This window comes from Marmota marmota, unplaced genomic scaffold, assembly GCF_001458135.2.
Source record: "Marmota marmota marmota unplaced genomic scaffold, marMar, whole genome shotgun sequence".
Taxonomy (NCBI): Eukaryota; Metazoa; Chordata; class Mammalia; order Rodentia; family Sciuridae; genus Marmota; species Marmota marmota.
In genome coordinates, this window is record NW_025999960.1 from 7,952,489 (window position 1) to 7,979,472 (window position 26,984).

At 33.8% G+C, this 26,984-nt stretch overlaps 1 protein-coding gene across 11 annotated transcripts in view; it reads left to right on the forward strand.

Moving 5' to 3' along the window:
* The window catches only part of Cntn1 (contactin 1), a 333,868-nt gene that overhangs the window by 197,333 nt on the left and 109,551 nt on the right, over positions 1–26,984 (forward strand). For all 11 annotated transcript variants that reach the window (XM_048802545.1, XM_048802548.1, XM_048802543.1 and 8 more), the window contains 8 exons: positions 1,339–1,511; positions 3,617–3,712; positions 10,800–11,006; positions 13,996–14,095; positions 14,238–14,419; positions 17,240–17,364; positions 18,051–18,168; positions 22,027–22,177. In XM_048802545.1, the coding sequence (XP_048658502.1) occupies positions 1,339–1,511; positions 3,617–3,712; positions 10,800–11,006; positions 13,996–14,095; positions 14,238–14,419; positions 17,240–17,364; positions 18,051–18,168; positions 22,027–22,177 (1,152 nt within the window). The remainder of the gene's footprint in view (positions 1–1,338; positions 1,512–3,616; positions 3,713–10,799; positions 11,007–13,995; positions 14,096–14,237; positions 14,420–17,239; positions 17,365–18,050; positions 18,169–22,026; positions 22,178–26,984) is intronic.

Sequence of the window (26,984 nt, forward strand, 5' to 3'; positions counted from 1 at the left end):
CCAGTGAACTTACCCAAACAGCAGAAATTAATGGTTGTATCACTGGCAGAATCAGATCCCTAGGGAGGAAGCCAAGACCATAAACAGAAATGTGGAGCCCATATAATGAAGGAGAAATCACAATAGTCGCAGCTGTCCAACAAGGAAACTCACTGCCTTGAAAAATCTAAGCAACAGCACTGCATGGTTGGAGTAGAGACAATATTACCATCAACTGAAGGAAGGGGGCGCATTTATTCCTTGGGTTGGAATTGTGTAGGTTTTCAAAATGCAAAAGCATTGCTTTCTATGCTTGTTTCTTAAATTACCTCCTATACTATAAAGATTATAACTGAATATGTTCTAGTACATTTAATTTAGTAAAAAAAGATGTTCTAAAATCATAAGGCTGTTTTGGCATGATTCTTGCTTATCAGAAATATGCCATCAATGAATGATGTGTCCACAGGCTCTACTATTTAAATTATTTGACCAGGGCTCTTGTATTTTGACCTTCGTGAGGACATGAAACCTTAATGGATAAATGCTCATACAAAATGATTATGAAATTTTGAGGTGGTAATCCTAATTATATTTTATTGCAGTTTTCTCAGACCTCACCAAGAAAATTAGATCCCTGTTTCTAGTAAATTTATTTATGACAATTCCCACCAATTATAAGATTATAAAACAGGTTTAAAAAAAACCTCTTTGACAAAAATAATACTTAAATAATGAGAAAAGGCACAAGTGACCACTCACTCTAGGCTGAGGAAATCTGATTTAACTAATTTATTTGTGGCTTTGAGTTAAAAGACCCAGTGGAATCATAATTTTCAAACTGTATGATCACCCTCTAGTGGTCAGAATATACCATTTACTAAGCAGAATTTTAATGAGTTTATTTCACTGAAAAATGTTTGCTGTTTAAAAATCAGATATTGATACATTTTGTTTAATTTCTGCTAGATCAATGTTTTAATATTTCAAAGAACATGCATATATGAATCTTGTACATTAATTGCTATCATTTATACTCAGATATACTCTGTATATCTGCTAAGAAATCAATTTATGGAGTAAAACTCAACAAAATATTTGTTATTTGGTATGTCTTATTTTTAAAAAAGAGGAAATATGTCATTTAATTTAATATTTACTTTTTTGTATCTGAGCTAAATTATATATCATGAACCTAGATACTCAATTATAGAGTATGAAGAATTACCACCACAAGTCACATACTTAATCATCTGACTTCACATGTAGCTGTACTCAAGTCATTTTAGAACAATGTTAGCCCAGTAGAGTTTCCAGGGCTTCTTACCTTTGATCTGACATGAATATCTTTTCTCACAGATGGAGAATGAATAACGGAGATGTTGACCTGACAAGTGACCGATACAGTATGGTGGGAGGAAACCTTGTCATCAACAACCCCGACAAACAGAAAGATGCTGGAACGTACTACTGTTTGGCATCAAATAACTATGGGATGGTCAGAAGCACTGAAGCAATCCTGAGTTTTGGGTGTAAGTAGTTGTAACTTTAAAAAGGGTAGTTTTACTTGATGAAGTGAGAATTACATGTGTTTTAATTATTGATCAAAATCTATATAGACTGGAGGGCTAATTCTGTGATGATCAACTCTTTGGGCTTCTTTTATCCTGTTAAAATCCTTCTACTTGCTTCTCCCAGTAAAATCGGTCTTTTGCATCACCATTGCAACATCAGTACTGAATGCTTGCCAGTGGGTTATTGGAGAAGACACATTCCCACCACCCACACAGATTGGCAGTATGTAGTTGGTGACACAGGTCAGACATGTTTAAAATTTTTCAACTGAAATGCAGAAATTCTAATGTGACCTTTGAGATAGTTATCAATAAGTTATACCTTAAGAATTCAGCAAGAAGCGAATCAAGAAGAAAATATAGCAGAAGGAAGTCAACACAGAAAAGGTGGGTCTTTTATGATGAATGGAGTTTAATTGTGTGGTGAAGAAAAAAATTCAGGAGTTCAAATAATCACACAGGGTGTTTTAAGTGTACTTAAGATTGTGAAAAATAATTTTGTAAAATAAACTGAGGCCATATTCTGAAGGCTCTTACATATCTCGAAAAATTAGTATCACTGGAAGTGCTAAGCCATGCATTAGTACCTCCAAGGGAGTACAAACTGGTTCTTAGGAATAGGAAATGTCTTAGGCATTACAATATTATGGTTTGTGGCTTTCCAATGCTCAGCCCTACCCAACAATATCTTATTCCTCAACATTTAAATTCTCCTTATAGAAATGATTATCATTCTATTTTAATTAATATTATTATTTTAAGCTTAAATTAAATAAAAGTTTTCACCTTGAGAAAGCCAATAATTAAAAATATTTTGAGAAATACTGTGTTAAACTAAAGTTAGAGGTTGTTTTCATTGTACATTAGGAGATGAATTTAACCAGATGATATCCACTTTGATTTTATAAGCTAGCACTTATATCTTTTGCAAAATGGTTGTAAGATAAGAATAGTATGTTAAGAAATACTGCATGGCAGTGACCACCAGAAGGGATTCAGACAGGACCATAAAGAACAGTAAAATTAAATTAGTGTGATGAAAGAGAAATGGAAATAATAAATACTAATCTTGATAAATAATTAACAGGTTACAGTGCACTGAAGGAAGGAAGACATTAAATATTTTTTTAAGAAAAGTTCAGTGAAAGGGCAGATACATTCTGTGCTTTTAAAAAAATGGAATGGGAGAAAGAAAACCTCACTTTCAGAGATTGGAGTAAGCATTGGATGGTTGTTTCATATGCAGAGTTTGTTATAATATGAAGTTACCCAAATCGAGATGTCAAGTAAGCAATTGAAGATAGGGATGGCATTCAAGTGAGACATCAGGACTGGAGATGTCAAAGTGACTATTTCTTTGTATAAAGATAAAATCAGAATACACGGATTTTCAGAAATAGGTAATATAGTAAGGGAAGTAAAAGATATAATTTGGGGGCAGATCATAGATGAGGACCAGAAGGACAGGCAGGACTGAAACAGAATGAGTATCAGCAAAACAAATGAAGGATTAAAGGGCTCAGGATCTATGAATAAAGGAAAACAAGAACTCCAAATACATAGGAAAGAGTAAAGGAAATTACAATTTAGACAACCCAGAATTTGAAAAGGAGCAAGCAATTGGTCACATTCACCTTCTCAGTGAATAGCCTGCCTGTTATTCTCATTCTTTTCAATATCTAAATCTTCCTTCTGGTAGAGAAATATAAACCTTCAAATGAGTCCATTCCTCTAAGCATGCCTCTTTACTTACTTTCTTAGTTAGATCTCTGATTTGCCCTGTCTCATTTTATTTCCTTACTGAGATTTTCCTTAAATCTGAAACAAAAGTTAGTATTTATGATCTTCAGAGTTGTCAGAATTCTTACAAAGGCTGCTACAGTTATCCATAGGTTCTGCACTCGTGACAGAACTCTTAGGTGGTGTGTGTAAATCCTGGCATGTGCAAATGAGGAGCATTGTATCTCAAGTGACAGTTAGTTACAGAAAGGTAATATTTAATGAATATCTCCCTTTCTCTTGACCAGAAAGTGAATGATTTCCTTTTCCTTGTTTATAATTAGATCTGGATCCTTTCCCACCTGAGGAACGCCCTGAGGTCAGAGTGAAGGAAGGAAAAGGAATGGTACTTCTCTGTGACCCCCCATACCATTTTCCAGGTAAATTTAGTGTCTCCGTGTCTATAAGCACCTATGAAATGAATGGCAAGTTTCCATTTTTCTAGTAATAATGATACATTTACTAATAGTCTAATTAACTCAATAATCATGACTCATCATTAATTAAATGTTTGCATAAATTTTTGTAATACATCACTTTATAGTGGTTAGACACTTTCTTTATTGGTTCATTAGACACTTGATCATAACACCAAAGATCTTTTATCATTTCAGTTTATAAACAGTATGTATACTGATTTGTTTTCTCATTAAAATTTCTGTTACATGGGTGAAATTATAAGATATTTTTGAGAAATTATTCCTGAAATAGAATAGCACCAAGGCATGATAAAAAAATCAATCATTTTCTTAATAACTTAACACCTAAAGCATACTGTTAACTGAAACTAAATACTAGAAATGGATAAAATATAATAAATTATTAATCTCTTCAGGAATACTAAGATGCAAGAATAGTCATCACTTTAGAAAAGGGGCAAAATGAGAATCATTGGTTATGAGATTCAGCTCTGAATACATTTTCTATAATATAATATCAGTTAAACAAAAGCCAGCAAAGCACTAACTAAAAGAAGAATGCTTCATATACTCATTTTCATTTGTTTTATTTATTAAATCTCCCCTTGAGATGATATATAAAATTTTTAATAATAAAATAATGTTTTACATTATTTATGTCATAGTTTTTTCTCATGGAACTATCATCAACTATGTTTTTATTATTTATTATGAATATACATTCTTCAAAATAAATGATGCATAGATATTAGATATTGGACATACTACCAAAAGTCATTCCCATATTTTTATTAGATCCAACAATAGAAAATAAAGCATAAAATGCATCATAAGATTGTTTATTTCCTTAAATTAACTATGTATGCTTTTATTTTTAATCACAAATGATTGTTACCTTATCTGTTTATGTAATAATATTTTTTTTCGATTTGGTATGCTTTTCTTTTTTTTTTTACTTGTACCTTTCTTTTTTAAAATTTTTTTTAGTTTTTATTCTAATTTATTATATATGACAGATTCAAACTAAAAAGCTTCTTCTCAGCAAAGGAAACAATCAGTGAGGCTAATCGAGAGCCTACATCTTGGGAGCAAATTTTTACCACTCACATATCAGATAGAGCACTAATCTCTAGGGTATATAAAGAACTCAAAAAGCTAAACACCAAAAAAGCAAATAGCCCAATCAATAAATGGTCCAAGGAACTGAACAGGCACCTCTCAGAAGATATATATAATCAATCAACAAATATATAAAAAAAATGTTCAACATCTCTAGCAACTAGAGAAATGCAAATCAAAACTACTCTTAAGATTTCATCTTACTCCATTCAGAATGGCAGTTATTAAGAATGCAAACAACAATAAGTGTTGGCGAGGATGTGGGGAAAAGGCACATTCATACATTGCTGGTGGGACTGCAAATTGGTGCAACCAATATTGAAAACAGTATGGAGATTCCGTGGAAACCTGGGAATGGAACCACCATTTGACCCAGCCATCCCACTCCTTGGTCTATACCCAAAGGACTTAAAAACAGCATACTACAGGGACACAGCCACATTGATGTTTATAGCAGCACAATTCACAATAGCTTAACTGTGGAACCAACCTAGATGAATGGATAAAGAAAATGTGGTATATATACACAATGGACTATTATTCAGCAATAAAAGAGAATAAAATCATGGTATTTGCAGGTAAACGGATGGAGTTAGAGAAGATAATGCTAAGTGAAGGTAGCCAATCCCCCAAAACCAAATGCTGAAAGTTTCTCTGATTTAAGGATACTGATTCATAATGGGATTGGGAAGGGGAGCATGGAGGATTAGACGAATTCTAGATAGGGCAAAGGGGTGTGAGGGGGCAGGAAGGGACACAGGAGTAAAAATGATGGTGGAATGAGATGCATATCATTACCCTAAGTACATGCATGAAGACATGAATGGTGTGAATATACTTTGTATACAAGAAGAGATATGAAAAATTGTGTTCTATATGTTTAATATGAATTTTAATGCATTCTGCCATTATATATAACAAATTATATCATAAATTTGACTCTAGACATCTCTGTAGAGAATAAAACATAACAGGCTGTTATAAATAATTTTGTGTGGAATATATCAACCTGATGTGGGCATATGTATATACGCACATATGTACCTCACACAAAATTTTATATATATATACACACACACATATATATATATAAACTATTATAAAAATACATATATAGAGATGATTACTTGAGAAATACAGAAATAATATATGAAATTTAAAATGTATGAAAACCTTTCAATGACAGAATAGGCATTTTCTGTGAAAAATAACCTTCCTAGCTTCATTGTCTTCCCCACAAACAAGGTAACAACCATGAACAGGCATGACTACATCTGAAATTCAATACTGAATAGGCATCATTACCTCACTCATTGACTTAGCAAATCTCTTATATGCTCTCTGTACATAGCAGGTACTGGTATACCACAGTAACACCTCAGTTGAAGTAAAATAGAAAAGCTACCAGCTTTCATAGACATTCTGCTGGGACAGACAGACAGTAAGCAGGATGAAGAATTAAAAGATACGGCATGCTTTGTATTTTAGATATGTATTAGGGAGAAACACATAATGTAGGGAAGGGGAGGAGAGGGAGTTTAGGGAATGATTGAACTTTTAGATTGAGCCTCACTGAGAAGGGAACTTTGAATAAATGCCTGAAGAAAATGAAAAAGCTAATGGTAAAAGTGTCTGAGAGAAGGACATTCCAGGCAAATGTAGCAAGAAAGCCAGAGTGGTTCCATTAGAGTGAATAAGATTGAAGGCAGCAAGAAATGGAATGAGAGAGAAACTAGAGCCCCATGGTGGATCCTGTCATATATTACAATTTGTTTGGCTTTTACTTTAAATGAGAATTGCACCGGAGGATTTTGAGCAAAGGAGTCATATAACATTACTTTGGTTATGAAAAGATAACTTGTTACTGGTAGAAAAAGATCAGAGGAATTACATACAATGGCCAAAAGTGGTAGCAGTATAGATGGAAAGAAAATTCTTGATATATTCCAGATAAATTGATATATTTAATTGTATATTTAATTTTACATGTCCTTGAGTTAAATTCAGCATATATTTTGAGGAAGGAGACAAGAGGAATTAATGGTAGAACTTTATGTGAAGTATATGAGAAATGCAGAAGTTAAGCATGGCTTCAAAAGTTCTGTCATGAGTTCCTGAATTGCCATTACTTAAGCTAAAGGAATAGATATGGACACATTAAATGTGAGATGTCTATTAAACTTCCAAGTGGAAGTCATATTGTGAGCTTTATATGTGTGGAGCTCACAGGTGACATCTGAGTTAGAAATATCGATCTGTGATTTATCATCATATATTTTTAAAGCCTTTGGCTGCATGTGATTACCTAGAAAATTAGAGTAGATAGAAAGTGGGAGGAAGATTTCCAAGGTATAAGCTGAGATTTACTTAAAGTAAGTTCTGATTTCAGTCTCTATGATTTCTTAACCACTGTGCTGAATGAAGAATTTCATGGACCCAAAAAATGGTTTGGAGAAACTTAACATTAATAAACCAAGAGAATCAATTACCTCTTTGATAAAGATATATGAGCATATTTTGAAAAAAAAAAAAACAAAATCTAAAACTAAGCTGTTTTTAAATGAGTCTAAGAAAATCATTAATCACAGAATAAAATCTGAGTAGCTCTTCATCTCCTTTCTATTTGTTATTATTAACAACTATATGATATCTTTAAACATTGCACATGGTACTGTCAACCATATATACTATCTCTATGCCATAAATCTTCTTTCCTTCTTAATGCAGTTAAATTGAAGTTTTGTGCTTTGAATCTTAGAACTTTATTGAACTGAGTGTGCAAAGGAATCTGTTGTTGGGTTTTGAATATGAACGAATATTATACATGGCCTTATTTATAGTTCTAAAGCCCTATTGCCCCAATGATAATCTGGGAATCAGTCTCACTGTCAGGTAAACTTGGTCATATCTATCTTGCTTTTCTAATTTAAACTTTGGGGATAATAACTCCTGTGCCATTTCTTCCACATAGCTTGTTTTGAGTTTCAAACTTAATAGTGAATTTGAAAATGGTAAAATAGATATATAATTTCTATGGATTATTATCAAGGTAAATAAAATAATATAAGTGCATTCAATATTTTAGGTCCATAACTATTAGTCAGTAAATCTTACTACATTGAGGATTTGGGGCTTTTATTTATTTATTTTGTATTTTGTATTTTTTACAGTGGTAGGGATTGAACCCAGGGCCTCGTGCATTTAAGCACTGTACCACTGAGCCACATCCCTAGCCTAAGATTTTTAATGCATGACTGTAGAGATGTTGTCTCTCATTTATGCACAGGAAAAAAGATTCAAAAGGAAACATCTCATTTGTCATAGTCCTTACATTTTCCTCTGAGTTTAGGTACTGTAGTTTTCTAAGGGGAAATATTTGATCAGAACTATGCTACTTATTTATTAAGAACAATCACAAATGTACATTTCAGAATAAATACTTATTCAATTTTATAATAATATTTGATATACAACTGATTTTTTAATGCCTAGCACAAAATAAGTACTTAAAGAATATTTGAGGAATGAGCGGGTAAGAGAATGAAAGAGAAAATTAATTTGTTCATTAACTTGATTGTATATAGGTGTTGAGATTCATATGAAACTAAACTTGTTTACATTTTATTGTAGATAATTAATTCATAAGTGCATGAGTTTTTTTAAACTCCTAGACTCTTGAAAATTAAAATACAATGTTTTATTTATAGCCTATTTTATGTCAATATAATTATCAAAAATGGTTTAAATGTATCTCATAAAATATAAGCCATATCTTTGTATTTTTAGAGAATGAGAATAGGGAGAAAAATAAAAAGGCCATCAACTGAAGGGTGAGTTCTATTGATAAAATATAAAATACCTAAAAATAGTTTTATATACAAATTCAAAAACTGGAAAAGGAAATGGGAATAGACTTATGAAAAATAATTCCTGCTATGTTGAATATGATTATGAAGGAATTTCAACAGACTAATAAAGCTCAGCACAAAAATAAACAAGAGCCAGAGAGCAGGGTAGAAAATATATTAACTCACAATGTGTATAAGTTGATATAAATTTCTTTCTAAATATGTTTAACATACAATTTGCTGTGTTGAAGCACTAATCAGAAGCTCTGGCGATTTTGTTGGTGTAGGTAAACTATGCTGTCAAGGCTTCAAGGCTAGTTTTTATAAAAGCATGAAAATATTCTGAAAATGTTTGCAAATTACTCCTCCAGGGCACACAAAAGTACTTCAAGTGTGTTTCTAGGAGAAAGATACATTATTCAGCAAGGCTAAATAAGTGATGCAGTTCAAAGTAATACAATGAAAGTAGCTAAATGCACTGCAGTTGTCCAAAACAAAATTTCCCTCATAATATGTATGGTTCAGACTCTCCTGGGACAAGGGTTAGAAATCTTTTATATCTGTGGATAAAAGCAACATTTTAAAACATGTGCTGGCACTTACTCTTACTGAAAAATTAATTTTATGGTTAATTATTATTTAATCCAGTCTATAGTGGTAGGAGAAAAACAGGCAATGGCTTTTTCAAAGATGGTTGATTTAATCAACTGCATGGAGTAGGGAAATGGCAAGGAAATATACAGAAAAAAAAGATAATCCATTGAATCTTTGTGAGAACTAGATTAGGACTTAGCTCTTAATTGCTAAAATCATCTCATTGTTAAGTCAGGGAAACAGGGCACTTATAAGTATGGTCATGGCACAGTTTGTTTTGGTGATGGTGGGCAAGGAAGAAGGTGAATATATTGGTTTTGGCTCCTTCTTGCTGTATGGATTTTAGGAAATCACTTAACCTAGCAAGGCTTTTGCTCCTCTGTATAATAATGGGAGAAGACTTCTTCTTTTGTTGTAATGACAGTTGATATCCTCTGACACATTGCAGTTATTATTTTTGTCTAAGTGAAGTCCTTGTCATTAGGTCAAACTTTGTTAGTTGAATTTAGATTATATTACAAGTCCCACAAGAGCAAAGACCAAATCTATATTGTTTAATGGCACATCAGAGATCCTCAGTTTGTACAGTAAGCAAATTAGAGAATGTACACCTACATTTCTAATCTAATTAGAATCTGAATTTCTAATTACACTCTTCCTAGCAGCCACTGTCTTCCCTTGGACAATTTATATTAAAGGGAGTAATCATTTTGTGATCTAGAAGTATGCCTCATCCATAGTTTCATCACGTACTTTTGTTGAATGACTACTAGAATTTTTCTTCATGGCAGAAATAGAAAATGAGTGGCAAAGCAACAAATTAAGAAGGACATTCCATTTTTGATCTGTCTGGTATGATCCAAATTAAGAAGGACATTTCGTTTTTGATCTGTCTGGTATGATCAGCAAATGAAATTTCTGTGGCTGAGTAACCATATGATACATTTCCTAATATTTAAAAAACTAATAACATTCCATTCTGTTTTTACTTTTTAATATGACCACAACAGGTTATGCAAACTCATTTCTAAATTCACAATTTGAAATAGGAATACAGAAAGGAAAAATGATATAAAGCCATAGTATATTAAGTCATTTTGAACTTATTTACAAAATACAGTACGGCAGACAGATTGTGGACTTTGGAATTATTAAATCTGTATTGAAGTCCTAATTGTACTTAGTGGTCATTAATTTACTAAACAAGTTTTTTAACTTGAGTTTCACTTAAACATATCAATGAAATGGAAATAAAAATGCCAATAGTTTGTACATTAATATAGATAAATAAATAAATGTAATTACTTAATACTTTGCTTATATTCATGAAAAATGATAGCTATTGAAGAATTTGTACCAAGTTTGTCTTGGTTCTCATTTGCTCTACCATAGCTTCTAATAGGTTATTTGACAGCTTGTGATTAGAAAAACAGAACCTTTGCTTTTGGATAAGAGCTTAATATTTAGTAGACAATATTTTCTTCTAGATGATCTTAGCTACCGCTGGCTTCTAAATGAATTTCCTGTATTTATCACAATGGATAAACGAAGGTTTGTGTCTCAGACGAATGGCAATCTCTACATTGCAAACGTTGAGGCATCTGACAAAGGCAATTATTCCTGCTTTGTATCCAGTCCTTCCATTACAAAGAGTGTGTTCAGCAAATTTATCCCACTCATTCCAATACCTGAACGTAAGTATTTTATTTAATGCACTGTTTTTGCAAATTTGTCTGTTTATGACATACCTATACTAAAAAGAAGAACAACTCTCCAGTGGGGAGGCCAGCCTGCTTCTTAGGTAGGATAATACAAAAGACAGGCATCTAAGTGGGGTGCAAAGCTTAATTCTTTGAGTTGTGATTTACCTAATAGAGCTTCCCTAAGATGGTTGAGTTCAGGTTAGCTTTCTATAGCTTAGGACTGATTCATTCCTCCAGTGCCAACTTATTGGTTGCAATAGGAGTTGCTGGCATCTGTTTTGTAGCCATTCCTACTTCTTTGTAAGTCCATAAAGAGACCAAATGATTAGATCTAAACAAACAATAGCAAGTACAGATGGGGGTGAGGGGTTGAAGAGCAGTTTTATTATTTTGCTATTTTGAAGGAAATATTTACATGATGCCAATAAGTAAATACATAGCCTTCCCTGCTCTAATTCACATAGGGTGCTATGGACAGGTTCTTAGTGAACTAACTCTCTTTTAAAATTCACTGCTATTTAAGATAATCAGATCATACTATATTTGCTTTTTTTTACTTTGCTTTTCATCCCAGTCCTGCTGCTACATTAATATCAGTGATTTACAGCACCAGATGAAACACCAGCATAAGAGTTGACAGACAGCTTTGGTTCCTGTCTCTTCCAGAATACAGTGTGACAATGGGGAAAATGCCATAATGCCACTGAGATGCCAGATTTCTCTCTGTAAAGAAAAAGTGACATAATTAGTATTCAGTACATGTTGTTGACTTTCTGGCTCATTTTTTCTTCTTAGTCTTAGATACTCTCACTTCTTACTTCAGAGAGATAAAGAAACCATTGTGCAAAAATTTCCTGGATCATTCTTTCTACTCTCCCCAAGAAATATACTTGGCACTTCAACACTTCAGTTCATTTTCTTACTTCCTGTCTCTGTGGAAGAAATATTTCTCCTCCTGCTCAAACTTATTCCTCCTGTTGTTCTGGTTCACATCCCATTTGATTCAATTGATTCAATCACTTTTTTACTTTCTCTTATGATCTTCAAAATGTTATCTTCCTCATTCCCTCTGTATGTTCTTTGCATTCAAAGCAAACAACCTTGAATAATCACAACTTCTTGTTTCTCAATTGAAGGATACTTTTCAGCCCTCATTCTGTTGGATCTCTGACACTTCTTTTCTACCTCTTATGAATATTCCCTTCTAATTTCCTAGACTCTTCATCTTCTACTTGTTGCTATGACAAATTTTGCCCAGTGTTTTTCACCAGAGATTCTTCCTTCTTATGTGTCTCCCCTGTCATTTCCTAGGTATTCTTAGCTACTTACACATTTTTAATTGCTGCCTTATGAAGATCTCTTTAAATTTATGTCCTGAACTTGTCCCACAAAAAGTTTTCAAGGAGGTTAAGTCCAAAGTGTTCAGAACATACCATTTTATTTTTCCTAATGCCAGGAAGCATTTCAACTCATCAATTCCTCTCTTTCCTTGATATTCAGAACATCTAGTCCTTGGATCTTAATTAGTGTAAGCAATGGAGAGTTTTGAGAAAAATGTGAAATGCAGAGAGCCTGAATTAATAGGCCTGGGATATGACCTAGAAATTTCTAAGTTCACTGAACATTCTGGGTGATTCTGATACATTGGTCTTTGATCTATACCTTAAGAAACATTGATCCAAGGAGAGTCCTCTTGATTCCACTGTTCAAATACAATTTTTGTCTGGTCTTTCTTTTCTGTTCTCATTTTTATGTACCCCAGGTCTAGCCCTCACCTATTTTCCCAGAATTAATTAACCAACCTTCTTTAGATCTCTGTCTATGCCTTCTATATTTATCCTTTCCATGTTCCATCTTTTAAAACAGCCAAAAAGATCTTCTTTGTAAGCCAAAGGTAAGATCCATTCCTGCTCATGCTTGCATGGGTGGTGGAAATGGGATTCCCCTCAGTGGAGTGGGCTGGCTGAGAAAGAAAAGCTAAAAAAAAAAAAAATAGGACAATGGAAAAACCACAGTACACAGAAAGTAGTTTCAAAAGCAGGGGCAGGATGGGCAAGCGGATCATGTGGATGGAGCTTCTAGAATCTGGCAAAATGGAGCCTGCACCTGCTTTATTTATATTGGGAAACATCAAAGGCTCTCCATAGAATGTTCTTCACCAAAAAAGGTTACAGGTGGGCTGTACAGTTCTCTACAGGTTACACCCATCTCCAGAGCAAATATGAGGTATCTTCCTAGTAGAGAGGAGACAAAGCTCACGTGCATTGGGCAATCTGTTGCTATGGGAGAGCTACAGATAGTTCGCAATGCCAAACCAAATCTCTCTGGCTGCCATATTAAGAGAAGATCCTCATGTAATTCATGGGTAGCTTCCTGAAATCCATATTACTTCTGTTATAAGTCTCATTGATAGTTAGTGAGAAATCTCAAAAGTCTTTTTTCAGGCCTTTTACATTGTGGGTTAAAGCTGGTCTTCATCTAAATATATTTTAACATCAGTTGAGTTTCCAGACCTTTGCACAGCCTTTATTTCCTGATTGCCTTCATCTTTTTGGACACTTCTTTCATCCTTTCTCCATTTTTTTTCTGGTCTTGCCTCTTTATTTTTCATTCTCTTCTCCCCATTCTTTCCCATTTCCTTTCTTCTTTTTCTATCTTTCTGATTCTTGTACACCATGGATCATAATGTTTTATACATATTTGATGCTCCTTAATGACTCCTTGAATTTTTGAAGTGAATTGAGTCAGATTGATTATATGGGGCTCAGAATGAGTCCATGTTAACTGAAAATGCTTGATGAACTTCATACTTTCATGTACTAAATAAAAATAAACAAGTCTATATAGTGTGACGTGATCAGTGCCTGTATGGAGAAAAGCTTTCCATATTGAAGTAGTTCTAAACCTACAAAAGTCACAATGTTAAATAAAATTACTATTGTGTTTAATAATTCATTGATATTGTTTCTTTTAATATTAGGAACAACAAAACCATATCCTGCTGATATTGTAGTTCAGTTCAAGGACATATATGCATTGATGGGTCAAAATGTGACTTTAGAGTGTTTTGCACTTGGGAAGTAAGTATACTTTGCATTAACACATCTAGAAAAATATTAGTTTTTGAACCATTTCAAGAAATAAATAATGTAAATATTTAACTATAAACACAAATGTCTTTTAAGTGTTGGATTTTTAGCTCTTGTATCTTTTAATTTAAAGTCCTGTTCCTGATATCCGATGGCGGAAGGTTCTAGAACCAATGCCAAGCACTGCTGAGATCAGCACCTCAGGAGCTGTCCTCAAGATCTTCAATATTCAGCTGGAAGACGAAGGCATATATGAATGTGAGGCTGAGAATATTAGAGGAAAGGATAAACACCAAGCAAGAATTTACGTTCAAGGTGAATATTTTAATTTTCTATAAATTTAATTAATATTTTATTCAGAGACATTTTCATTGCTATATATTGATTAGTAGTTTTAAAAGCAGTCATATATATTACATTATACATAAATGTTAAATATTTATCTCATGTCTAGTTAAGTCACAACTGAGTTATAGAAGTTATAAATTTATACCTTTAGCATCATTGTTAATAGATTGATATAGTAGTGTTCATGGTAATTTTCACTTTCATTAACTTAATTTCAGTTAATGTAGCTCATTTACTCTTTTCAACATTCTCTTTTATTCAGTACTTTTTATTTATAGAAGAATCTATGTATTATGACTTAGTTTGATTCAGTGGTTTGCAAACTTTTCCATGTATCAACATCACCCAGAGAAGGAGGGCTTGTTAAAACACAGGTTTCTGGGCCCCATCCTCAGAATTTCTGACTCAGAAAGTCTACTTTAGGCTTGAGAATTTGTATTTGTAATAAGTTCCCAGAAGATGGCGATGCTGATAATCCTAGAATCACACTTTGACAAACATTGATGTAAGGAATCATTTTCCTTTGACAAAATTATTTCGGCAAAAGTTTTCCAATCTCACACATTAAAATAAACTCATATTTTTTTCAGGCAACACTTGAAACTTTTCAGGATGAAATCATTTTTGTAATGTTCCATTATATAGAATAAGCATCTAAGGCTTCAACAAGATCCTTCATTTTCAACTTTGGCTAGTGCTCCACTTCTTCTCGTCTCCCCCAAAATATAACAAAAATCTTGACAGAATTATTTAAACTCTAAAGATGTTGTCTCCATCTCCAATTTTCACTTCTCTTCAGTGCACTCCAATTTGATTTTCAACTACAACTTCTGCTAAAACTTTTCTTTTTATAATCATTGATCACATCCATGTTGTTAAAGCTGATAATCAATTTTCCTTTGTCCCTTATTAGATCTGACAGTATCAGGGACCACACTGGCACCCTCCCTTCTCCATGATTCACTTTCTGTACTTGGCATCTGGAATACACACTTATCAACTTCCTCATGTACTCCTCTCATTCTCCTTTGCCGTGTACTAACTCTGTGCCTTTCTAACATTGGTGTGATCATGGTTTAGTCTTTGCACCTCTTCTCTATGTTCCTCATTCCTTTTTATGATCTTCTCCATGCTCTATACCCTGAGAGCACTAACCCTGACATTTCTTCTGAACCACAGATTTGCATACCAAATGGCCTACTAACATGAACTTGCACATATCAAATGTACATGGAGTGGCATTGTAAGTGGGGAGAAATTCCGGTTAGATCTCTTAAATTTTTATATAAAGCTACAATTTTTTACCAGTTTTCTAATGTGTGTAGATATTTTTTTTATTCAATACATTAAGGAAATTGCACTCCAGGTTATCAGAGAAGTACAAGTTTGAATATTAGAATATTTTGAATATTCTAATATCTAATGCCTTAAAAGGACCAAAGTGATACAGCATGTATTTAAGGGAACTATTATTTCTCCTTTTCTAATGAGACAGATTAGGTTTTTTCTTTAAGTATAATCAAACCACCAGAAGACTAAATAATTAAACTATGTACAGAATGTATCAAGTTGATTCACTTATTTATATTCTTCATTGTATTATGTAACATGACACTCATGTGTTACCTGTGTGAGGACAATGCAGGAAAGAGGCTGGCATTCCTACTTCAAGTGTTGCTAAGATTGTGTACAAAATAAAACCTGCATCAATAAACATGAACATACCTACTAACATTCAACTTTTAAAAAAAATTATCTCTCTATATATGTTAGACAAATAAAATAGTTAATTAAAATGCATTAAATTATATTATATATACTATAAAAATTTATATAGATGTATACATTTATGTAATGTTGATAGGGTTTGTTGAGATCATTAAATTCTGTTTTTTAAATTAATATAAATGTTAAGTGCTTCTTATGAGATGTGTATATTACTTTTGTCAAAAATGAATGAGTTTTAATTTTGCCACACACCACTCAGGATTTTCTCCCCATACTTTTTAAAAGTTTACATCAGTTCATTTACATGCATCTAGGTGGATGATTTAGATAACTGACATATTCAATAAGACTATCAGATTGCTCATGTGCTTGCTCTCTAGAGTTATTTATTTTTCCTTCTTCTAGGAAATTTCTAGAATTTTTGCACTGTGAAACTGTTAAATAAATCAGATCAAATAAAGAGTCTGAGATACATTTCACTGAGTCATGGGTTTTGCCAGTCATAGCGACTGTGTTTAGTTTCTAATATGGAAAGCACATTTCAGTGACCAGGTCACTGAGTATCACAGTGGTCAACAGATGAAAGTACAATAGTATCCCAGTGGTCAACAGATGAAAGCTCCAAAAGTAAGATAATGTATACTTGAGCTACTTAAAAAGAAAATCAAATCTTGAATCAGAAAAATATGATGTCAAAATGAATTAAGACATAATTAATTGATACATAATTCTTTAAAATCTCAATTTTCCCTTTAACAGATTTGAAAGATTTAGATTGAAGGAAAAAAATAAATCTTATGTGAATTAGCTTTCCAACAAACATGCTTTACAAATAGAAAAAATAATTGCTAACTAAATTGCAGTTACCTCATGCTGTGATGATGTAGGATTTGCATAGAACGCAGACCTGTGCAAATACAGTTTTAATAGCTCTAACACTGATTTTGGACACATGCCATATCTAATGTATTTTCCATAAGAATGTTAACAAAATGTAATATTTACACTCTTGTGATTGTGATGAATATTGAGACATTTAAAGTTTTCTTTGCTTTTTAGCATTTCCTGAGTGGGTAGAACATATCAATGACACAGAGGTGGACATCGGCAGTGATCTCTACTGGCCTTGTATAGCCACAGGGAAGCCCATCCCTACAATCCGGTGGCTGAAAAATGGATATGCGGTATGTAGGTTCCAGCGTTGTGCTGTCTCTGAGTCTACATTTAAGCAACATTTCAGGGTAGTCCTGGGATAAACTTAGCAGAAGAGTCAGGAGAGTCAAAAGAGTAGGGGTAATGGGCCCTGAAATACAAAAGCTTCATTAAAAAAAAAGAAAGAAAGAAAGAAACTGAATGTTACGTATCTTCTTTCAGTTTAAACAACTTTCTGTAATCTTATCTTTACCTTCTCTCTTTCTCTCTCTCTCCTTATTTTTCCTTTGTTCCACTTTTTTCCCTTCTTCCTACTCATCCATCTCCACTACCTGATATTGTCCCCTTTTTCTTGCCATTGTTTGCCTGAATCCCACAGAAACAGAGGTAAGAGAGACGCTCTTAAGTCCTACCTTTAGCCCTGGGGACAAGTAGCAGCAGTGGGATCCTTGTCTACTTTCCCACTGTATTCTCCCAGCTGGTCCAAGAGGGAAAAAGGTGGACTCTCGGCTCTGTAAGATGAGTAGAACAAGAGCCATTGGGCATGGTAAGTGGGTTTTTCCTCCCCAGGCCATGAAATTCCCACTCTTCACATCTTAGGTAATAGTGGGGGCAGATGAACATAACATAGCTGAATTAAAAGATAAGCTCAAGCCTAAATGAAAGCATTTCTATTGAAGTTTATGGAGACGGTGTGTTTTACTTTTATTCCTTTCAGTATCATAAAGGGGAACTGAGACTATATGATGTGACTTTTGAAAATGCTGGAATGTATCAGTGCATAGCTGAAAACACCTATGGAGCCATTTATGCAAATGCTGAGTTGAAAATCTTGGGTCAGTATCATCTCTAATTTCTCTTCAATGTTTATCATGAAAATGACATGTAAAGTATTCATAGATTACATTTAATCCACATGATTTTCTCTAATTACTTAACTCAATAATTTTGGAAATGTGGTTTAGAATGGAATGGTATTGTCTTTGTTTTCACTGAGGACTAAGTGAAGAAGAATAACTCTTTAAAGTTGTCTTATGTTATTTGAAAATTCCCAGTGCATGTAAATTACTTCATAAATCGCATACTTTTTTAAACTGCAAGAAGCTGTACTCTCATCATTTTGAGAAATTATGGAGTGTAATGGGTTTTGAACATTTTTAAAATGGTAAAACAAAATTACCTGTGCCACTTTTGACAAGTCTTGTCTCATAAATCTGAGCAGCTAAATATTGGCCTAACAGTGAAGACTGACACTCCAGCCCTGCCTATAATCTAGCCTCAGATGAGTCTTTACCACTTTGGAGCTTTACCAGTCCCTGAGTCTCATGCTACAGTTGCTATTCCACACCTTCAGGCTCTTCTGGAAGTCCCTTCCCCACCCGGATTTCTACTTTCATAGTGTTATTTTAGTTTCTGTGAAAATAGAAATCCTTTGGCATAAAGTCTTTCAACTTGCCATTCACACTTAAAACTATCTCCGCACCACCCCTGTCTTCTCAGTACTCTTCATCCAGAGAAGGACGTGTCTCTTCCATTCCTCTACCTCTATTTTCATTGTTTTTTACTTTTCCTGTTATATTGTACCAGTAACTATTCCTTCTCTTATATGTGTGCATGTATGTGTGTACACATGTTCTTTTAAGATATCTCTTCTAGTCATATTTTATTTTGGAACACTCATCTCTCTTGTCTTTGGTGACTTCCAGTTCTCAGAAGTCCAAGACCATTTCTTCTCCATCTCTTTCACTGTTCTCTTTCTATCCCCTCCTCTGTCTGGATACAAATCTTGCCCTCTCCCAGAGTTCAGTTCATCTGGTTCCATTCCATTTCCTTCCTGTATCTATTCACATAGTCTGTGTAATTATTCCTGGATAACTATTATTATTATTATTGAAATTCTTACTCAATTTCTTCCTCTCCCATTAATTATCATATCATTTCCATCTCTATCCCAGATACTTATTCTCAGCTTCAGACTCAATATAAATACTTTCTAGAAGAGATGTTCATCCATATAACCCAATAGACAATTCAAAATCAGAGTGTCTAAAACTGACTTCATTATTTACAGCCACATCTTCTCTCCTCCAAGATTCTCTGTTCTGAAGGATGGTAGAGTCTTCCTGGTGTCTTTCCCACATCTGGTACATCCACCAAACTTCTCCAGTTCACACCAATAATCTCTCTCAGATCTTTCACATTTTCCTTGTTTTCATTACAACCACTTTAACAAAGTTCTTACTGTGTCACATCCTTTTCACATCATTTGAAGGAGTTTACACAAAGGCTTGTTCATACATTAAGTAATGAATCCATGTAGTCAGGCTTCCTCTTCTAGAATTGGTTATTGAAAACATAAAGAAATGACTCAATGTGGCCAATTTTATTCTTGCTGCATCAAAAGGAAACTCTCAAAAACACGTGTAGAACTGCAGATTGAGTGAATCTAGAAGACAATAAGAGATGAGAAAATTTTAGGAAAGTGTTAAGGAATCTTCAAAAAAAGTTTAGGTGGCACTAATTTTAACTTTCATTGCCATTTATTATAATGCTGAAGATCATACTCCATTTCTTCCTCCCTAAAGTGTAAATTCCTTGGTAATATATTTACTCTAGTTACGTTGTGTTTGAATCAAGCAAGCATTGCAGTTCAAATGTCTTTGGTGCAAAGGGGTGTGAAATCATTTTGATGCTTAACAAAACAAATTAGGTGAGATTGGTTCTTTCCAAAATGTAAACTTTCTGTTTTCTGCTGAAGTTATTATTTATCTTGAGATATTTAAAAAAGAAGTGTGAAAACTCACTACATCAGACTGAATGATCTCTCTATATTCAAGCTTAAAGTCTTTAATCTTTTAATGACTATCAATACAGTAATTAAGCAAACTATTCACCCATTGAGTCTCACATAAATAGTTCCAGGACATCTTTATGTTAGTCTCAATTTATTCTTATATTTTATACCTTTAGGAACAGTGCTTCTATCTCTGTCTTGCTCTTTTTCTTCCTGAATTATCCACTTAATTCATTCATTCTTCCACCAAATATTTATTGAGTGTCTACATCAGATACCATTCTTCTAAGAGAAGGTGCATGTGATACAATAAAGAACAAAAGATAAGCTATGTGTCATACTTTCTATTTCTTAGTTAAGGAAAAATATTCCCTCATTCCTTCCTACTTCCAAAATGTGTAGAAATGTAGTCTAGATTCTATTTCTAGAAATCAAAATATCAGATAAAATGAGGTCATTTAATGGACTTCAATTCACTAAAAACTAACTTATAAATTTTCTTATTTTCTAGATGTACTTCAATTTAAAAAACATAATCTTATTAAAGTTTCTCTTATATTTTTTTCTGCAATATGTCACCCCCCCAAAATTAGTCTAAACAAAATACATCCAGATTAAAGGAACAATGAAATGGATTAAATCCTTGCATTAAAGGCATCGTCTCAGAAGCAGCAATACTTAGGAGCTTAGTAGAAGTACATAATCTCAGGTCCACCTAGACTTTATGTGGACATTATAACAAGATCCTCAGATGATTTTGATACACAGATAAAGTTAGTGAATCACTTGCCTAGATGAAGAGTCAAATTCCAACTAAAGGGCTGGGGTTTCAGCTCAGTGGTATAGTGCTTGCCTAGCATGAGTGAGGCACTGGGTTTGATCCTCAGCACCACATAAAAATGAATAAATAAAGTAAAGGTATTGTGTCCATCTACAACTAAAAAGAAAATTTTAAAAAATTTCAGCTAAAGATATACATAATCTAAGAAAGGCTCCAGAAAAGCTGGGGTACAAATGACTGGAGTGTGGATAAATGATGTCCCCCTGCAATCTGCCTAAAGACAAGGGGAGTGAGCACTGGACAAGATGTGGGGACTCAGAAGAGAGTGAAAGCATACCATCAATGGAGTGACCATTCATGAGACACTATATCCAGCTATCATTATTATTGCTGAATACTTTGAAGTGAGCATGAGCTACAGATGGCTCATGTGCCCCCTAATGAATGGGGTCCCTTTTCCCACAGCTCTTTGTATATAGGTCATTAAGACAGGAATTGCTCTGTTTATTTGGGCATCTTGCAGTATGCCTGCACACCGTGCTTGGCAAACATCTAATGAGGGAAGGGTGATATTGTTTCATGAAATCTGCATGCTTTGGAAATAGGAGGGCCTAGATTCAAATATGAATCCCATCAATATACTTCCTATGGCAGCTTTGTGAAATTACAGATTTCCAATAGATTTCAGTTCTCTTATGTATAACCTCTTCATAGTTCATTCAAGGCATGGTTGAGAGGATCTACTAGGACCATATGAGAATGTTTATAGGCTTACTTCTCTCCAGCCTTTCACTTCACTTCCCTGTTGGAAATGAATCAAAACAATTGAATTAGAGGTTACTTTGTGTTGAATTTATGCACAACATTTGATTGTAACTAAAGTTTATAACCCAGGTATATTATGTATTTATAATCAAGGCTTCAGAATTGTATATTTGAATTGGGTAAAGTTTATGCTATGTAGAAATTATTAAATAAAAGAAAAGTATTAGGCCTGGATCATAATTTACTGAGATTAACCTTTCTTCTAATCAAAATGGAATAGAAGTGATGTAATACAGAAGAAATATTTGGATTCTTTAACAAGAAGAGAAAAATAATTGTTTCTTTTTCTCTCAGCTTTGGCTCCAACTTTTGAAATGAATCCTATGAAGAAAAAGATCCTGGCTGCTAAGGGAGGAAGGGTTATAATTGAATGCAAACCTAAAGCAGCACCTAAACCAAAGTTCTCCTGGAGTAAAGGAACAGAGTGGCTTGTCAACAGTAGCAGGTCAGTTTGGAAACTAGAAGTATAATTCAAGTTGATTATTTGGGAAAGTTTATTCTGTAGAATGTTTTCATTTCACTAATACAATTGTTGTTTCTTCCAACTTTTCTCTTTACTATAGTAACGAGATGAACAGAATTGAATTTTCAGCATTACAAAATTTATAAGGCATTTAGGACTTCAAAGCTCAGAGGTGCAGGTTGCTGTTTATAAATTGCCCCAGACTACTCAGCTAATAAACAGTGGGAAATTAAACAGGATCTCTCTAACTCATTGTTTTTCCAAACAAGGGCATTTATTCACATTTTATATAATTTTGTACAATTAGCCTATTAAATATGTTGATAAGGATATAAAATGGTGATTTCAAAGTATAAGCATGTCTTCCCATCTTCTTATAATGAGCAGGATAATCTTATCATCTCCCCAGTAAGCAGACCACCTACCAATGTTTTGGTGGTTTTGGTTCAAGACAAAGAAAGCCGAGGGTGACCGTTAACTTAAAACCATCACTGAAACGTTTCTGTAGGCTTCCTAGAAGAGGTTACATTTATACTGAGTTCTAATGAGAGAGAGAAAGCTAGGATGGGAAATAGGAAGAATGAGAAGTGGGGGTGGGGTGGGGCTATGTTCCAGAAAATGAAGGCAGCATAGCAAAGGCCCTGAGGCAGGAAAATAGGATGTGTAAGGAACTGTAGGAATGGCATAATTTGTCTTTAGGGAAAAAATAAAGAAGACTTTTAAGGGATAAGATATAGTGAGCTAGTTAACAAATGTAGAATTGTCTTTGCTAAGGGGATTGGGTTTCATGTAAGAATAATGAAAATCTGTCTAAAGCCTTAAAAAAGGGAGGAATGGGATACTATTTTGCCTTTTGAAAGAATATTCTGGCAAAAGTATAGAAAATAAATCTCCATAACAATCCAACAAAGTAATACGATGGATGTGCTAAGGCCTGAAAAAGTTAACTGATCTTATGACAACTCATCATTAATATCCAAACTGGAACTTGAACTGGTGTCATGTTGACATGGAAAGAGGATTTGCTGCTGCAGTTGTCTTGTTAGGATGATCCCAAATATGACTGTGTATAGGGGCAGGGGGCAGGGCAGGAACACCTGGGCCTTACCCGAACACATTAACTTTTGTTTTTTACTTTATTTTTATTTATAAAAACAGCCAGCCAGACCACAAGCCATAGTTTACAGACTTGATCTTTGCCACATTTCTTGGTGCATTATTGTTGTATATAATAGTGGGATTTGTTGTTACATATGAGTTCATGCCCTCAACATAACAAGATAGTTTGGTCAATACCCTTCCCCAGCACTTCTCCCCTCCTCCCACACCCTGGTCCCTTTCTTCTAGTCTACTGATCTCCTTTTGCTTTTAATGAGATCCCACCTCACCTTTATTTTCCTTTTTCCTCTCCACCTTCCATATCTGAGTAAAAACAAAGGAACTTTGAACTTTTCTGAATTGGGATTATTTCGCTTAGTTCCATCCATTTTCCTATAAATGACATAATTTCATTTTTCTTCGTGACTGAATAAAACTCCATTGTGTATGTATACCACATTTTCTTTATCCCTTCGTCTGTTGACAAACACCTAGGCTGCTTCCATACTTTGGTTACTGTGAATTGGGAAAGCATTAATGTTAATCTGTTTGACCTGAGTCTTTAGAACTTTAACAAAATGACATTAGAAGAATTAATGCTAAAGGAAGAGTCACTGTGCTCAATTTGCCCTCTTGTTGGGTACTCACTCCAATAGCACCTATAATATACATTCCCCACTGGCCCACCATCAACTCTCCTCCCTTACTGATAGATTCTTGCTCCAGTTCTATGAAGACCAGTGTCATGAGTTTCTCCAACCAAGGATTTCCCAGAACCATGTTTCATGAACTTGTTTTTCCTAAACAAAAACCAAGAGAAATAGAGAATGATCTAGCTCCTAAAATCTTATAATTTTGGTTGTGCTATAATAATTTCAAAGACTTAGAAATCAAATTTCATTACTTCCTTAATGGACCTAGAGTTAAATTTTTGCTCACTACTTTAATTCATTAATATTTCAGCATTAGTACCATTTTTAAAAATATGTAGTATTCACTAACACCTATGTTGAATGTAGTAAAATTATATGTATAAATAAAACTAAAAAAAATTTGTATTTATAAAAAATAAGCATAAACGTATTGAAAAATAACATCTAAGGATTAAACAGATTATAATCATATGTTATTCTGATAAGTATAATTATAAAAATTAATTTCATATAATGAAGTAATTTCTGTGCCCGGTTAGTAGCCTATAGGATGGTTAATACAATATTTGTATTCAGTAAGGGACAGTCATAAATTTTGACAAATTTTATTAAGTTCTTACCTGTATGATTTTCTTTGGGGTTCTAATGACATACAGAATTTCTTTTTAATTTACAACTAATTTAGTTATTCATTTGTATTCGATAGACTATTTTCAGCTCTAAAATGGTCTTTATCTGAGTCACTTAAGTGGGAGGAACCCCACAATTATTTTCTGTTGCAGAATTGGTATGCTTTACCAATAAATAACCTCCAAATAGAGGTCATCCTGGATTAATTTTTGACAAAAATAGGTGACTAGTTTGTTAAAGACTTGTTTTTCTAAACAAAAACCAAGAGAAATAGCTTATGTTGATTGATTCATAGCATATTATATATAAATAAGGAGAACCTGAGAATTTAATCCCAGTTGATTTAAGAATGAGGAACTTTTTTTGCCAAAAAATCAAATTTTCTAAATATTCTTACAAGTAATTTCAATGCCAAGGGAGAAGTTGGAAGTGTATCTAACCATGCTTCACTTAACATGGGGATTTCATTGTTATGTGAACATTGTTGTGTGCTTACACAAGCTGAGATGGTGTAGCCTATTGCCCCTACAGCCATGACGAATAAAACAACGTAAGATGAAATAAAGCACCAGAGAAAATGGTACAATGAAGGGCTGAATGAGCATAATATGCCATATCATTTTATAGTAAACTATGCTTTTTAATACATAGGAGTAGACTCTAAAATAATGATAAAATATAGTACAATAAATACACCAATTAGTAGCACATCACTTATTATGGTTACTATTAATTACCGTGCATAACTGTATGTGCTACTCAGAACTCAGAGTGCAGTAGGTTTATTTACACCAGCATCACTACAGACCTGTGAGCAGTACATTGCCCTTGAAATTGCATTGTCATCACGAGGTGATAGGAATTTTTCAAGCTTACTGGACCACTGTTTCATATGCCATTATTGACTGAAACATCATCATGTGGTATTTGACTTCATACCCCTTAAAAAGGATTAAAAAAAAACAATTGTGAGCTAATATATGTAAGTAAACTAAAAGTATTTGACTTTATACCCCTTAAAAAGGATTTAAAAAAACAATTGTGAGCTAATATATGTAAGTAAACTAAAAATATTAGTTTAAATCTTAGAAGGACTTGTAGTTTTTCCACTGTAACTTGGCCAAAATATTTGTTGCTTTGATTGAAAAAAAAATTAAATGGGAACAGTTAGAAGTTTGACAAGGACTTATTGTGGAGCTTAGAGGGAAAATGTTTCATACATTAATCTTGGTAATGTGGTAGTACGCATTGTCCAAAAGTAGGAGCTGGGGCAGGACTAGCTGTGTAAGGGATTTATTACTTACAATACCTGGGAGGGAAAAGGAAGTTGGGTGGAAGATGGGGAGCTATCTGACTGAGGTGCAGTTCTGATACCAGGAGAGAGGGAAGGAAGTGGAAAGGCTGGGCTGAAGGGACTTTTACAACATAGATTTCAGGGGTGCTTCAGCCAAATTCCCCTCAGAGGAGTTGAATGGAACAGGCCTCCTGTACAGGTCCTCCCATGTTCAGTCACTGGCTAACAGCAGCCTATGGGATGGGTGGCCTTGGCTGACCAGTGATGGAGTTCTGAGGGCAGTGTCTGGGCAACAGATTAGTTATCTTCTATCACAGTTGGAGAAAGGCACATTGTTAAAGTTTCCATGGTATCAAAGAACTACTTTTATTCTTATATTATTCTGATATTGCATTTTTTTTTCAAGAGCAAAGAATATTCTGAAATGAGCTTTGACTGGATAGTTGAAGTAAGGAAAGGAAATCCTGGAATACATTGTCAGTCACCACTGAGCCCCAGCCCCAGCCCTTATATGGATACTTTTATTAGTGAAGTAAATAAGTATTATTTTCTTTCATCAGATTTTGCCCTAAAATGGGAAATAGTTTTAAATGTTTTATACATCATGACTTAAATTTTGAAAACAATGCATTTAAATAAAATAAAAGTCTAATGACAGGCAATCTAATATTAAATCCAAGTATGAAGGGCTAAAAATAAAACTGAGCAATTTTTTAATATTTAGCCCCTAGAATAGAGGAAGCACATCTGAGAAATCGGTATAGTATGAAAGATTTAGGTTCCGTTCCAAGAAGAATTTCCTGTTAATTATGTTATAGAAGGGAGATTTTAAAGTATCTTTTTAAAAGTTTCTAAAAATAAACTATGTTTATGTTTCTCTGTAGCAGTGGGAATAACTCTCTGTTCTAACTTTGAAGTATGAATTGAAGTACTGAGGTCTCCTTTCTGGAAGACCTGACCTCAATTATTCTAGGCCTGTAACTTGCTTGAGCCTGTCCGATCATGGTTTAAATCTCAGTTGTAGTGGGGTGTGGGAAACCACTTGTTTCATCAAACCCCAAGTAGTTCATATATTTATTACAAAAGGCTGGGCAGGGGTATATTTCAGGATGGA